Below are 16,217 nucleotides of genomic sequence, written 5' to 3'. Positions count from 1 at the left end.
GATTTAATTTTGGATTGGAAATGTTTAGTGTGAGTCTGGAAGGAGAGTTTACAGTCTAACCAGACACCTAGGTATTTGTAGTTGTCCACATATTCTAAGTCAGAACCGTCCAGAGTAGTGATGCTGAACGGGCGGGCAGGTGCGGGCAGCGATTGGTTGAAGAGCATGCATTTAGTTTTACTTGCATTTAAGTGCAGTTGGAGGCCACGGAAGGTTAGTTGTATGGCATTGAAGCTCATCTGGAGGTTAGTTAACACAGTGTCCAACAAAGGGCCAGAGGTATACAGAATGGTGTCGTCTGCGTAGAGGTGGATCAAAGAATCACCAGCAGCGAGAGTGACATCATTGATGTATACAGAGAAGAGATTCGGGCCGAGAATTGAACCCTGTGGCACCCCTATAGAGACTGCCAGAGGTCCGGACAACAGGCCCTCCGATTTGACACACTGAACTCTATCGGAGAAGTAGTTGTTGAACCAAGCGAGGCAATCATTTGAGAAACTAAGGCTGTTGAGTCTGCCAATAAGAATGTTGTGATTGACAGAGTCAAACGCCTTAGCCAGGTCGATGAATACGGCTGCACAGTAACGTCTCTTATCGATGGCGGATATGATATCGCATAGGACGTTGACCATGGCCGAGGTGCACCCATGACCAGCTCTGAAACCAGATTTCATAGCGGACAAGGTAGGTTGAGACTCGAAATCGTCGGTAATCTTTCGAAGACCTTAGAAAGGCAGGGTAGAATAGATACAGGTCTGTAGCAGTTTGGGTCCAGAGTGTCTCCCCCTTTGAAGAGGGGGATGACCGCGGCAGCTTTCCAATCTATGGTAATCTTAGATGATACAAAAGAGGTTGAACAGGCTAGTAATAGGGGTTGCAACAATTTCGGCAGATCATTTTAGAAAGAGAGGGTCCAGATTGTCTAGCCCGGCTGATATGTAGGGGTCCTGATTTTGCAGCTCTTTCAGAACATCAGCTATCTGGATTTGGGTGAAGGAGAAGTGGGGGAGGATTGGGCGAGTTGCTGTGGGGAGCGCAGAGCTGTTGACTAGGGTAGGGGTAGCCAGGTGGAAAGCATGGCCAGCCGTAGAAAAATGCTTATTGAAATTCTCAATTATTGTATATTTATCGGTAGTGACAGTGTTTCCTAGCCTCAGTGCAGTGGGCAGCTGGGAGGAGGTGCACTTGTTCTCCATGGACACTACAGTGTCCCAGAACTTTTTTGAGTTTGTACTACAGGATGCAAATCTCTGTTTGAAAAAGGTAGCCTTAGCTTTCCTAACTGCCTGTGTATATTTGAACTTCTTTAAAAAGTTGCATATCACGGGGGCTATTCGATGCTAATGCAGAACGCCACAGGATGTTTTTGTGCTGGTCAAGGGCAGACAGGTCTGGAGTGAACCAAGGGCTATATCTATTCCTAGTTCTACATTTTTTTAATGGAGCATGCTTATTTAAGGCACTTTTAAAGAATAACCAGGCATCCTCTGACGGGATGAGGTCAATGTCATTCCAGGATACCCTGGCCAGGTCATTTAGAAAGGCCTGTTCGCAGAAGTGTTTTAAGGAGCGTTTGACAGTGATGAGGGGTGGTCGTTTGACCGCAGACCCATTACGGATGCAGGCAATGAGGCAGTTATCGCTGAGATCTTGATTGAAAACAGCAGAGGTGTATTTGGAGGGCGAGTTAGTTAGGATGATATCTATGAGGGTGCACGTGTTTACGGATTTGGGGTTGTACCTGGTAGGTTCATTAATAATTTGTGTGAGATTGAGGGCATCAAGCTTAGATTGTAGGATGGCCAAGGTGTTAAGCATGTCCCAGTTTAGGTCACCTAGCAGCACGAGCTCAGAAGATAGATGGGGGGAAATCAATTCACATATGGTGTCCATGGCACAGCTGGGGGCAGAGGGTGGTCTATAGCAAGCGGCAACGGTGAGAGACTTGTTTCTGGAAAGGTGAATTTTTAGAAGTAGAAGCTCGAATTGTTTTGGTACAGACCTGGATAGTAAGATAGAACTCTGCAGGCTATCTCTGCAGTAGATTGCAACACCGCCCCCTTTGGCAGTTCTATCTTGACGGAAAATGTTATAGTTAGGGATGGAAATTTCAGGGGTTTTGGTGGCTTTTCCTAAGCCAGAATTCCGACACGGCTAAGACATCCAGGTTGGCAGAATGTGCTAAAGCAGTGAATAAAGCAAACTTAGGGAGTAGGCTTCTAATGTTAATATGCATGAAACCAAGACTTTATCGGTTACTGAAGTCAATAAATGAGAGCGCCTGGGGAGTAGGAGTGGAGCTAGGCACTTCAGTTCCTGGATTAACCTCTACATCGCCAGAGGAACAGAGGAGAAGTAGGATAAGGGTATGGATAAAGGCTATAAGGACTGGCGGTCTAGCACGTTCGGAACAGAGAGTAAAGGGAGCAGGTTTCTGGGCACGATAGAATAGATTCATTGCATATGTACAGACAAAGGTATGGTAGGAAGAGAGTACATTGGAGGTAAACCTAGGCATTGAGTAATGAAGAGAGAGATATAGTCTCTAGAGACGTTTAAACCAGGTGATGTCATCGCATATGTGGGAGGTGGAACAACATGGTTGGTTAAGGCATATTGAGCAGGGCTATAGGCTCTACAGTGAAATAAGACAGTAATCACTAACCAGGACAGTAATGGACAAGGCATATTGATATTAGGGAGAGGCATGCATAGCCAAGTGATAGTATGGGTCCAGTGAGTGGTTGGGCTGGCTGGGGACACGGCGATTCAGACAGTTAGCAGGCCGGTGCTAGCAAGCTAGCAGGCCGGGTCTAGCAAGCTAGCATAAGGGCCTTCGACGGACGTTGCGATGGGGGAAAAGTCTGTTTTTGCCTCCTCGTGCGTTGTGCGTTGACGTCGATAGACCAGTCGTGGAATTAGTAGGGTTCCAAGTAGCAGAGGGGTCCAAGTCCAATTTGCAAAATGGGTATAGTGGTCCAAGAAACTGGCCAGTGGATCAGCTAACAGTCCAATATGCTATAGATAGCTAGCAGGCCGCGGTTAGCAGAATGGGGACGTCGCGCCTGGGGGGTCTGTTGGGATCCTCGGGCAGATTATGTCGGTATTCCAGCCGTGAAGGATCGGCGGGGTTCCGTGCCCCGTACCGGCAGTAGAAGGGGACCGGATATTGTAGCCGAGGAGTGGGCTTCAGGAGTAGCCCAGGAGCCCTAGCCGGGTGATGGGTCTTGCATGCGCTAGTCCCAGGCTAGTTGGTGCTTGCTCCGGGACGGAAACGTTAGTTATTTATTATTATTTGTTACTTTTATTTTTTAGGTATTTTTCTTAAAACTGCATTTTTGGTTAAGGGCTTGTAAGTAAGCATTTCACTGTAAGGTCTACACCTATCGTATTCGGTGCATGTGACATTTGGTTTGATTTGAAAATTTATTCAAAATGGTTGCCCTCTGCTGGTGATTTGCAGGATAAGCAATGATACAAGTAAAAGGAGGGATGTGAATGGCTACAATATTTCAGTATTAAATGGGCCATAACATTAAAACTAGCAGAGATCCCACTCTGGAACATTGGTATGCCCGTAGAGTATATTAGGTTCAACAATATATAAAAAAATATGCCAAATTAAAGTAATATTCTTTTATATGTTTTTATGCTTTTAGATACAGATGTCAAATATATGTCAACAATCTTTCCTCCAAAGGACCATTCTATCGATATTTTTTAGAGGGGGAAACCAACAAATTTTTGTATATTTTTTACCTTATTTCTTGAGGAATCACTCATGAAGCAACTGGTGGGTACTGAAGAGAACAGAGCAGGAACAGGGTTGAACGGCTATTTCCCCTGGCACTATTTCCTGGAGAGATACTTCCTGGCTGCTTGGCGAAACAAGCGTCAAGGTCACTGTATTAGCTGGCCAGTGAAGAATCAGACAGGCTATAACAGCACCAGTCTACCAGGGAGACATTGGTTGTCAGAGGTCATTCTCAATGACGAACACAATGTGGAGATGGACAAAGCCCAAAGAGAAGCTGGCAGAAACAAAGTATAAATAGAAGGAAAATAGTTGTAAAAAGTATTACATCTACATACTGTACGTACCTATACATGTAACATTGAAAAGATGTACAGTTTTTTTAATAACAAATTAAAACCAATCAATCTAGTAAGAAAAACAAAAACTCTTTCACCGGCATTCAGGATCCCAATTCTTATTACAATCATTGTTTTCTGGGATTATGTGTCCCAGAGCATACCAGATTACGGCCATTTTTGAAATGACATTAGACACAAAACACCCACTAGACAAAGACATAATAGGAACACACAAATCTCCCGCTACCCTCGCAAAACATTCAGGCAAGCGCACACACATGGACGAATGCACGCAAGTGCACAGGCACGTGCATGCTCACAAACACACACACACACACACACACACACACACACACACACACACACACACACACACACACACACACACACTTTCCCAGGAGCTACTGCATTCGGCCAGCCTACAGTGAGGTAAACACTTTGCCATTAGAGTTTATACTTGTAGGTCAGGTAGGTACTGTAAATGTAGTGGTGGCTCTCCACCATTACTCAAATGGGCAGCAGCATCATACATACACCCACTAGTCTATTGAAGAAGTGAAGAAGCTGTTGGCATTTATCCATATTCCATTTTCCACCACACAGCAGAAAACATATCCAGGATACCCAAACAATAGACCAAGGTATTACATTTGCAGTAGAACACAGGCAAGCAGTTTGGCACCAGATCAAATCTGCTAATCAACTTTTTAAGGTGCATTCATCATGTCGAAGTGAATTATAGTTGTATAACTAACTAAAGCCTCTTCAGAAGACATTTGTTGTTTGAATTCAACCTTGGATGGTTGACTTCTTAACTTTTTAGAATAAAAAAACTCCCAACATTATTCAGTATTTGTGATTTGATGATGCCAGGTAAGGTTTTGTGAGAGCTCCTGATTTGAAGATAACATTTGTGAACCATCTTGAGATCTCTTGGGGACAGCATGCATCATTCCATTGCAGAAGACACGTTTTTTTTTAATGAACCACACAAGTGGAGAAAGAGAACCCAAACTGCTGAGAAAATGAGAGGGAGAGAGAGGAAGAAAAAAAACAAAGAGATTGGAAGAAAGATAAAAGCGAGGAAGAGAACGTGAGCGAGAAAGAGAATGAAAGTGAGACAGGGAGAGAGAGAAATAGGGAGGACTTACCCCAACGTGGTCATTGTGACAATGGTGTACCAGAAGGAGGCTGGAATGCTGGTGAACTTGGTCGACGACGACCCCTTCTCTGCGTAGAACATGACCGTGGCGAAGATAATGATGGCCATGGTGAGGGAGAAGAGGAGGAAGCCCAGCTCGGAGGCGCAGCTCTTCAGCGTGTACCCCAGGATCCTGAGGCCCTGCGAGTGGCGGGAGAACTTGAAGATGCGGAACACACGGAACACTCGGAGCGTGACGAAGGCCCCGCTCACATCCTCATTGTCTGTCATCACCAGGCCGATGTAGTAGGGAAAGATGGCTACCACGTCGATGATGCTCATCACACTGCGCATAAATTGGTAGCGGCTGGGCGCGGCGAACAGTCTCATGAGGTACTCCACGGTGAAGATGAGGACGCAGGCTGTGTCCATGCAGAAGAAGGCGATGGTATAGCGCTCGCCACACGGCATGTCCTTCTGTGAAGGCGTGGCACCGCAAGGTACCGTCTCTATCACATTGGTGAGGACTGAGATGGCGATGAAGAAGCCGGTGACGTAGTAGAACACCAGGGCCATGGTGGAGGTGTGAGGGTTCTCAAAGGCCCTCCACATTGTCTCTCTGTATGTCATGTTGGGCAGCTTGCAGTCCTTGTTGTCATCCTGGTCATCTTGGAGACGCTCCGCGTTCTCCCGCTTCCGGTCCTTGTACTCTTCGTAGCAGCAGTCGCCGATGATCTCCGGAATGATGCCGAAGAAAGTTAACTCTTCGTCATAGGCCGAGATGCACTCGTAGCGAGGATAGTGCAACTTTCCTGTCCGGTAGAAGTTGAGAATGCTGCGGAAGGAGTCTGGATCCCGGTCGAAAAAATACTCCTTTGTCTCCTCATCGTAAAAAAACTGTTTCTCCGAGCTTCCCAGCAGGGTGTCTGGGTAGCGGTCCAGTGTGGTCCTCCAGGTCTGGAAGCGTCGTCCACTCACATTCAGGATGATCAGCTCGTCATGTCTCTTTCTGTGGTCTCTAGGAGCAGTGGGCATGGGGCAGTTGGCCACAGGCATCCAGCCAATAGCTGCTGCCCGTGCAAAGGGAAGCCATGCAGCCACTCCTGCCGCCATGGCGACTCACTCTGTGTTCCGGCTTGCCTTAAAATTACCTGCCATCTTAAGCAGAGAAACAGACAAAACACACAATCAGTAACAACTCATGAACAAAACATTTCCATGATAAGGTGATTGCATGGTACAGTGCCTTCAAAGTATTCACACCCCTTGACTTTGTCCAGACTTTGTCCAGACTTTGTCCTTGTGTTACAGCCTGAATTTAAAAGGCATTACATTTAAATTGTTTGTCACTGGCCTACACGCATAATTTTTGTTTATGGAAGACAGACGGAAGACTGAGGGACCACCTGTGCTAATTAGCTATCTAGCATGCTCCGAACAACTGAAATGGGCTGTCATTGAGCAATACTGTAATCTGCAACTGTGATGAAGCTGGTTAAAACAGTGTACAGTAAGTGTACACTCGGTGGCCAGTTTATTAGGTCACCACCCCGTTCCCGAAAATGGTTCGCTCCTACAGACACTTGGCCATACTGTTCGATTGAACATTAAAATGGGCAAAACAAGTGACCTAAGCAGCATTGAGCGTGGTATGATCGTCTGTGCCAGGCGCGCTGGTTCCAGGATCTCACAAATGGCCGGCCTCCTGGGCTTCTCATGGATGACAGTGACTAGGGTTTACTGATAATGGTGCGACAAACAAAAAACATCCAGTCAGTGGCCTTTTTGTGGAGCGAAAACAGCTTGTTGATGAGAGGTCCAAGGAGAATGGCAAGAATCGTGCAAGCTAATAGGCAAGCTACAAACAGGCAAAAAATTGCGCAATACAACACTAGTGTGCAGATCGGCATCTGAGAAAGCACAGCTCGTCGGTCCTTGTCACAGATGGGCTATTGCAGCAGACGACCACACTGGATTCTACTCCTATCAGCTAAAAACAAGAAGAAGCAGCTCCAGTGGGCACACGATCACCAACACTGGACAATTGAGGAGTGGAAAAACATTGCCTGGTCTGATGGTGGTGTACTGGTGTGGGGAATGTTTTCCTGGCACACGTTAGGTCCCTTGATACCAATTGAGTAACGTTTCCATTCCCCAGATAATTCAGGATGTTCTGGAGGCAAAGGGGGGGTTCGACCCGGGACTAGATGGGTGTACCTAATAAATATATTTTGCATTTAATTTGATGTGATATGAAAGTAAAGAGATTTATATTTCTACAACCGTATTGCAATTGAGAATCGATTCAGCTTTAGATGGAGTATTTGGCAGTTTCCCTCTGAAAATAACACATAAGGTCCTTGGACCTTAAGGACTCTTTAGGCTCTTTAAGAGTACATCTTGGGCTATGGATGCAAGGATTATAACAGGGTTCCCTCTGCAAGAACACCACCTCTAAAAGACCTCTAAGCAGGCTGTCAAATACCCTGTCATTTCCAGAGGTCACAGAACAGAATGTTTAAGACAGAGAGGATAATGTGAAGTCTCGTTAGGAAGCTCTGTTAACAGCTATGACAAATAGAAGTGGTCTGTTCAGAATAGAACGAGACCTGTAGCGTCAGAATTAAATACCTGCCATACTGCTAACTATGTATCAGATTTAAGGATAATATGAAGAACGATTGTCAAAATATAGAAAATCCAGTATACTTCTGCTTTTTTATTGCTCATTTAGATGGTACATTTTGACAACATTTCGATAGGAGTGTATACAGATGTTAATTTGACCACTCTTTCGTTGCTGCGAATTTTTCTGCAGAGCAGGAAATACAAACTTGTGGTGCATTCGAGTTTTATAAAGGTTTCTAAAGTTTGGAATTTCCACATTGAAATTTCAGACTTGATTTGCCTTAACAAAAAAATATATCCATTCCTTATAATCCACATATTAATTCACATTTCCTGTTGCTGCATGATTCATTTCCTTCTGTTTGCAAACTGGCTCAGATGAAGAGCCAGTTGAATACAATTCAGTATTCAGTATTTTGATAAATAAGTAAAACATTTTTGCTGGTTTAACATTCCGATAACCATTATCAACTCCACATGTCAGGCTACTTGTAGAAAAAAACAGACCAGCACATTAGAAACAAATAGTGACAACTCAGGTGCTCAATCAAAGCTTTCTATATCACTTACCGCCAAACAAGGAAAGATCCCAAAAAATGTAATGCGCGATCCTCCAGTAAAATAATTCCTCAGAGGAAAAGCTACATATTCTGAAGGACGCATTGACAAAGGACCTCTGTACGAATAAACGAAACAAGTATAGAGGAACACGAGATGGGGATGGATGTTGATGCGTTGATGAAATTCACCAAAACCTTGGATGTCTTTCTTTAAACCACACCTGCATCTAGTGGCACCTGCGGTTTGGACAGAAAGCACAGATTCATTTTGCAGTCTTCATGATGATATTCACACCTACCTCATGTCGGTGAAGACTAGAATAGTGGATGATGGACGTAGGAGTCAGTCTCCGCAATCTCTCTCTCTCTTTCTCTCTCTCTCGCGCGCGCTCTCTCTCTCTATTTCTTTCCTGTGCGCATAGGCTCTCTCCCACTCCCCATCTCCCCTCATAAATTTACCGTGACGAATCAGTCCACTCAACCAGCTAAACGGACTGATTTGTCAACACTTTATCCACGTTTTTTCTTTCTTCTTAACTTTTTATTAGTTAATGTGAGAAATTAAATCTTGATTATGCACGCCTTTATTGAGGCAGTTGGCAAACTGTGAAATTTCCTCATTCAATTATGTGCAGCACAGTGAGGGAAAGTTGCCTTCTAGAGAAATCTTATCACATGACAGGGTGCAATAACTAGAACACTTAATAGTTTTGATCGAGAAGGGTGTGCAGCGTGCTTTTGAACATTATCTTTATTACAGGGTAATATGTCACGATTAATTGTCATCTCGTCATTTAAACCCACTTATCAAATCGAATGTTTACTCTATAATGAAAAGTGGAAGGCTTTTATATTTAGCCTCTATAACTTACACTTATTACCATGTAATAAGTAAGTAAATACATTGTGAATTATCTTACAATGTGAACATGTAAATGTAACGGCCCATCCGAACTGGGATTTGTGTTGAAAAATCCGAAATGCTTGTTTTGACGGTTACAAAAATTCTAATTCAGAGCTCCAAAATGGTATTCCATACACTGTGATTGGAGGAAGCGTGAGTAACGGATGTGAAATGGCTACGCTATTAGCGCGCACCACCGCTAACTAGCTAGCCATTTCACATCCGTTACACGTGGGAAGGTTATGCTGCTTTAAAAGTTGATAAAAATTTTTATTTTACCAGGTAAGTTGACTGAGAACACGTTCTCATTTGCAGCAACGACCTGGGGAATAGTTACAGGGGAGAGGAGCAGGATGAATGCACCAATTGTAAACTGGGGATTATTAGGTGACCATGATGGTTTGAGGGCCAGATTGGGAATTTAACCAGGACACCGGGGTTAACACCCCTACTCTTACGATAAGTGCCATGGGATCTTTAATGACCTCAGAGAGTCAGGACACCCGTTTAACGTCCCATCCGAAAGACGGCACCCTACACAGGGCAGTGTCCCCAATCACTGCCCTGGGGCATTGGGATAAAAAAAAAATTTAGACCAGAGGAAAGAGTGCCTCCTACTGGCCCTCCAACACCACTTCCAGCAGCATCTGGTCTCCCATCCAGGGACTGACCAGGACCAACCCTGCTTAGCTTCAGAAGCAAGCCAGCAGTGGTATGCAGGGTGGTATGCTGCTGGAAAATGTTATCCCACTTAGGAGATAAGTAGACGAAAAATGCCCTTGAAAGATTTCGCTGAGTGCTAGAGAGCTCTTTGTTTATGCCCATTCAGGATCATTCACACCCTCTTAAACCATAGACCCACCAATCTCTTCAAGAATTAACATGTAAATGCAAGATCAACCATCAGCCTGGTCAACCTCTCCATTATCTCAGCCAATCATGGCTAGCCAGGAAAGATCATGTCTTTCTTCTATACAGCTCAGTGCTTTTTCCTTGGCTAAACTAGGCTAATAATTTAACATTTTTATTCATATTTAAGGATCACATACACGTTTGTAATTAAGGCACATACAGTTCACATGTTCAACAAGGCATTTCTGCAAAACAAAATTCAATCTATAATTTTTCGAACTGTCCTACTATGAAGAAGGAACTAGAGTCATCCACCCCCTGTTGGGCTGGCATGTCACGAATGATGGATGGCACATTTTAAAATGTTTAAGTCTTATTTTTTTTTATTTTTTTTATCATAGTGAGAAGTAATGAAGTTGGAATTGAGATCATAAAAAATGTAGACCTCGACACGAGGATTACATTCATTATTACTACTATATCCATATTTATTACCCAAGAGAAGCAGTAAACATTGGCATGGGGAAAGTAGAGAGCTTAGAGTATTACTTTATTAATCCCAAGTTCCATCCTACTCTGGGGGAAAACAGGCAACAGCATTTTCCAATAGACAGTTAATCAATTACACTCATTAAAAAGCCTCATAGCTGTGGGTAAAAATGACAGTCTAAACCTCTCTGTGGAACATCTGGGCAGGATGAACCTGCTACTGAAGCTGCTCCTATGTTGCATTAAAGTGTTGCGGAGTGGGTGTGTGTCATTGTCCATGATCATGTGTGTTTTTACTTGCAGCCTTTTTATGAACATGTCTAGGCTGCAGCCAATTGTAGCACTGGCTTTGTTAAGGATTTTGTTAAGCTAGTTTAAGTCCTCCTTAGCTTAATTCCCTTTCCAGCACATAATGGCATAGGTCACTACACTCGCCATGTCACTGCTATAGAACATACAAAGCCTTTTGTCACATACATTAAAAGATCTAAACTTCCTTAAAAAGTACAGTCTGGATTTATTTTTGTAGACACCGAGAATACTCCTTCCAGTTCAGTTTGTTGTCCACTAGTACACCTTAGTACTTACAAGAGTCAACAGTGCCAATCTCTTCACAATTAATAGAAATGGGATTAAAGACATGTTTATTTTTCCTAAACTCTACCACTAGCTGCTGGGTCTTATCATGTGTCATATCACTGAGCATACAGCATGTGCCATCCAATTCCCTCGTTGCACTGTGCAGACATACTATTCCGTAAGGGAGCGAAGCCTACACAACTCAGAGTATTTACTTTGCCTCAAGTTCATTGTTGCTTAATAGCCTTCACAAACTTGGACAAAAAAAAAATTGGGAACAATTTTCTTTCCCTGAGTACATCCATATCCATACTTTGCCGTTCAAAAAGGTCCCCCAGAAGGACATTCTTTCAACAATTCCCATTATGGATGTGAGGTATTCAAAAAGGCACTAATTTGCTCTGGAGACCTTGAAGTAATGAAATAACCCTCAGACTTAAAACAGACACTAAAATAACACTAGAGCTTACATTAACATACTCACTGGCAACACACTGGTGCTGCTATGGAAACCCCCTATTTTTCGCCTTACAAGCCTCCTAACCATAGAGAAGTTGAAGGAACACCAGTCCTTCCTCACATCTCCCTCTTCAGTCCCATGCAGTCAGTCGATGCATGGGCTCAAGGCCCCCTCGGCTGACTGTGTCATGTGGGCCTTTGAAAGGACCTCTTCATGGGGAACAGATGGAGAGGAGAAGAAGTCTAGATGATGAAACGCACTTTCGATGAACACCCTTGTAATGTAGCAAATGTTCTTCAGATGAAGGCATTTAAAAGCATTGCATCTTTGAACAATTTATCTAATCTGAAATGTATTTTAGAAAACACCCTGGCATGGAAGGTATTTTAAAGAATATGCATGCTCCAAGAAGCTGGAGGGATACTGATATGCGACACTATTCCATTACAGAAACTCCTTTCATGTTCCTGCTAAAAGGATTTTGAAGAAGGAGGGGAAAAAAACAAAAAAAATTGTCTTTCCACAAAAGATGAGAAGACTTGTTTTTCTTTCTTTTACTGATGCAACTGTGTTTCAATGTCATTGTTCTGCATGAATGTATCATTTACAGCACCAATCAAAAGTTTGGACACACCGACCCATTCTAGTGTTTTACATTGTAGAATAATAGTGAAGACATCAACACTATGAAATAACACATATGGAATCATGTAGTAACCAAAAAAGTGTTAAACAAATCAAAATATATTTTATATTTGAGATTCCTCAAAGTAGCCATCCTTTGCCTTGATGACAGCGTTGCACGCTCTTGGCATTCTCTTAACCAGCTTCTTGAGGAAGTCACCTGGAATGCATTTCAATTAACCTCTCTGGGATCGTTCGGGACGCTAGCGTCCCACCTTGCCAACAGCCAGTGAAAGTGCAGGGCGCCAAATTCAAAACAGTAGAAATCTCATAATTAAAATTCCTCAAACATACAAGTATCTTATACCATTTTAAAGGTAATCTTGTTGTTAATCCCACCACAGTCTCCGATTTCAAAAAGGCTTTACAGCGAATGCACCACAAACGATTATGTTAGGTCACCGCCAAATCACAGAAAAACAGCCATTTTTCCAGCCAAAGAGTGGAGTCACAAAAAGCAGAAATATAGATAAAATTAATCACTAACCTTTGATGATCTTCATCAGATGACACTCATAGGACTTCATGTTACACAATACATTTATGTTTTGTTCGATAAAGTTCATATTTATATCCAAAAACCTCAGTTTACATTGGCGCCATGTTCAGAAATGCCTCCAAAACATCTGGAGAAATTACAGAGAGCCACATCAAATAACAGAAATACTCATCATAAACTTTGATGAAAGATACATGTTTTACATAGAATTAAAGATAAACTTGTTCTTATTGCAACCGCTGTGTCAGATTTCAAAAAAGCTTTACGGCAAAAGCACAATATTCAATAATCTGAGTACAGCGTTCAGCCACAAAAGCAAGTCATACCCTCCAAATTGTGGAGTCAACAAAAGTCAGAAATAGCATTATAAATCTTCACTTACCTTTGCTGATCTTCGTCAGAATGCACTCCCAGGACTCCCACTTCCACAAGAAATGTTTGTTTTGTTCGATTACGTCCATATTTATGTCCAAATACCTCCGTTTTGTTTGCGCGTTTAGTTCACTATTCCAAAGGCACAATGTGCGAGCGCAAAATCCAGATGAAAGTCAAAAGAGTTCCATTACAGTTTGTAGAAACATGTCAAACGATGTTTACAATCAATCCTTAGGGTCTTTTTATAATAAATCTTCAATAATATTCCAACCGGACAATAGCGTATTCATTACAGAGGAAAAAGAAGGAACGCGGGTGCGCACCCGCGCAGTAAACAACTCATTGGCCTCAGCCTAGTCCACTTGTTGAAACAGCTCTTATTCGACCCTCTTCCACAATAGAAGCCTCAAACAACTTTCTAAAGACTGTTGACATCTGCTGGAAGCCTTGGGAAGTGCAATCTGGCCCCATAGACACAGCATATTGGATAGGCAATCACTTAAATGAAACTACAAACCTCAAATTTCCCACTTCCTGGTTGAATTTGTCTCAGGTTTTGTTATACTCACAGACATTATTTTAACAGTTTTGGAAACTTTAGAGTGTTTTCTATCCAAATCTACTATCATAGCTTCTGGGCCTGGGTAACAAGCAGTTTACTCTGGGCACCGTATTCATCCAAGCTACTCAATACTGCCCCCCTTTCCCAAAGAAGTTAACAAGTGTGCCTTGTTAAAATTTAATTTCTGGCATTTCTTTCCTTCCTAATGCGTTTGAGCCAATCTGTTGTGTTGTGACAAGGTAATGACTGGCTCTCATGAGGAGCCAGTTTCATCAGGAAAGGAAGACCCAGAGTTACCTCTGCTGCAGAGGATAAATTCATTAATGTTAACTGCACCTCAGATTGCAGTCCAAATAAATGCTTCACAGAGTTCATGTAACAGACACATCTCAACCTCAACTGTTCAGAGGAGACTGCATGAATCAGCCCTTCATGGTCAAATTGCTGCAAAGAAACCACTACTCAAGGACACCAATAATAAGAAGAGACTTGCTTGGGCCAAGAAACATGAGCAATGGACATTAGACTGGTGGAAATCTGTTCTTTGGTCTGATGAGTCCAAATTTGAGATTCTTGGTTCCAACCGCTGTGTCTTTGTGTGATGCAGAGTAGATTACAGATGATCTCCGCATGTGTGGTTCCCACCGTGCAGCATGGAGGAGGAGGTGTGATGATGTGGGAGTGCTTTGCTGTTGACACTGTCTGTGATTTATTTAAGGCACACTTCAAGGCACACTTAACCAGCATGGCTACCACAGCATTCTGCATCGATACGCCATCCCATCTGGTTTACGTTTAGTGGGACTATCATTTGTTTTTCAACAGGACAATGACCCAAAACATACCTCCAGGCTGTGTAAGGGCTATTTGACCAAGAAGAGATGACCTGGCCTCCACAATCACACTATCTCAACTCAATTGAGATGGTTTGAGAAGAGTTGGACCGCAAAGTGAAGGAAAAGCAGCCAACAAGTGGTCAGCATATGTGGGAACTCCTTCCAGACTGTTGGAAAAGCATTCCAGGTGAAACTGGTTGAGAGAATGCCAAGAGTGTGCAAAGTTGTCATCGAGAAAAAGGTGCTACTTTGAAGAATCTAAAATCAAAAATATATTTTGATTTGTTGAACGCTGTTGGTTACTACATGACTCCATATGTGTTATTTCATAGTTTTGATGTCTTCACTATTATTCCACAATGTAGAAAATTGGGAAAATAAAGAAAAACCATATAATGAGTGGGTATGTCCAAGCGTTTGACTGGTACTGTATATTGGGACTAGAAGTGAAGCTTTGCACTGTCAATCTTGATCTTTGCCCAACAATCATTATAACAAACACTCACGTTCATTGATTAGGCATATGCTCAGAACGTTATTACACATTAGGTGTAATTATTCATGATGACCATATCGTAATGGGAAGAAATATTTCTACAAGGTAGAGAAGATGTTTTGGAACAAAGTTGGAATCTGAATGAAATAGAATGTCTAAACTGTCAGGTCTTTGACACATTCCCCTTTTATCCCGCTGAAAGATCAGCCACAAAATGTTGGCACCATTGTAATAGGTTGTAATCAAGCACTGATCTTCGTCATGGGAACAGAAGAGGAATCACCTGATGCGGTAGTCTCTGGGACTGTAGGACTACTCCAAATCATCTCGGCTCTGACACACACACAAACGAATGCTTTGCAGTTCCATCAACCCATCTATATACGGCACGTAGCCTAGTGGTTAGAGCGTTGGGCTAGTAACCGAAGGTTGTAAATAAGAATTTGTTCTGAACTGACTTGCCTAGTTAAATAAAGGTAACATTTAAAAAACATACCTTTCACACCCTACAGTAACCTGTGGATCATGAGAAAACCTTCATTAATCAGCAGAATGTTTTTATTGACACTTTGTAGTGTCCTGTAAAACTTAGTTGGAAATGAGACACCTTCCGTCATTCAAACACATCCATGAAGACTACATATCATTTTATGCTGTACTTACTATAAAGTCAGACACCTTCGATCATTCACAACACACAGAGATTCACTTTCTATGATCTCTCTCCCTCTCTCTGCTCTGATAGACATGGGCCTGCAACTCTCATCTCTCCAGGGTTGCACTACATCATTTATTTCCTTACAGAATCATAGTTGCGCGAAGGGTTCTGGAGGAGCTGCAGCACCCCTGATAAATTGAATTGTATTTGCCAAAGTTATATAGTTACTGCTGGTTTTTCAGAAAGAAATTAAATAATTCAGAATAGCCTACTACACCATGAGAATGCCTATAATTTAGCCACAGAGGTTAAATAGCGTATTTTAAAAATTGCAGCTGTGGATTGTGTGTAACCCAATAACAACGCATATCCTGCTACAATTGCCATCGATAAAAT

At 42.6% G+C, this 16,217-nt stretch overlaps 1 protein-coding gene across 2 annotated transcripts in view; it reads right to left on the bottom strand.

Moving 5' to 3' along the window:
• Nucleotides 1-8,801, bottom strand: part of LOC129814921 (potassium voltage-gated channel subfamily D member 3-like) — a 128,753-nt gene extending 119,952 nt beyond the window's left edge. The window contains exons 1-2 of one of the 2 annotated variants that reach the window (XM_055868078.1): nucleotides 8,727-8,801; nucleotides 5,250-6,397 (exon numbers count right to left, since the gene is read on the bottom strand). In XM_055868078.1, the coding sequence (XP_055724053.1) occupies nucleotides 5,250-6,352 (1,103 nt within the window). In that variant the 5' untranslated portion in view covers nucleotides 6,353-6,397; nucleotides 8,727-8,801. Of the gene's footprint in view, nucleotides 1-5,249; nucleotides 6,398-8,437 lie in introns of both variants that reach the window. The other variant, XM_055868077.1, reaches the window with a different exon arrangement.
• Nucleotides 8,802-16,217: the final 7,416 nt, after the last annotated feature.

This window comes from Salvelinus fontinalis, chromosome 18 (genome assembly GCF_029448725.1).
Source record: "Salvelinus fontinalis isolate EN_2023a chromosome 18, ASM2944872v1, whole genome shotgun sequence".
Taxonomy (NCBI): domain Eukaryota; kingdom Metazoa; phylum Chordata; class Actinopteri; order Salmoniformes; family Salmonidae; genus Salvelinus; species Salvelinus fontinalis.
This window is presented reverse-complemented; position numbering and strand designations above follow the sequence as displayed.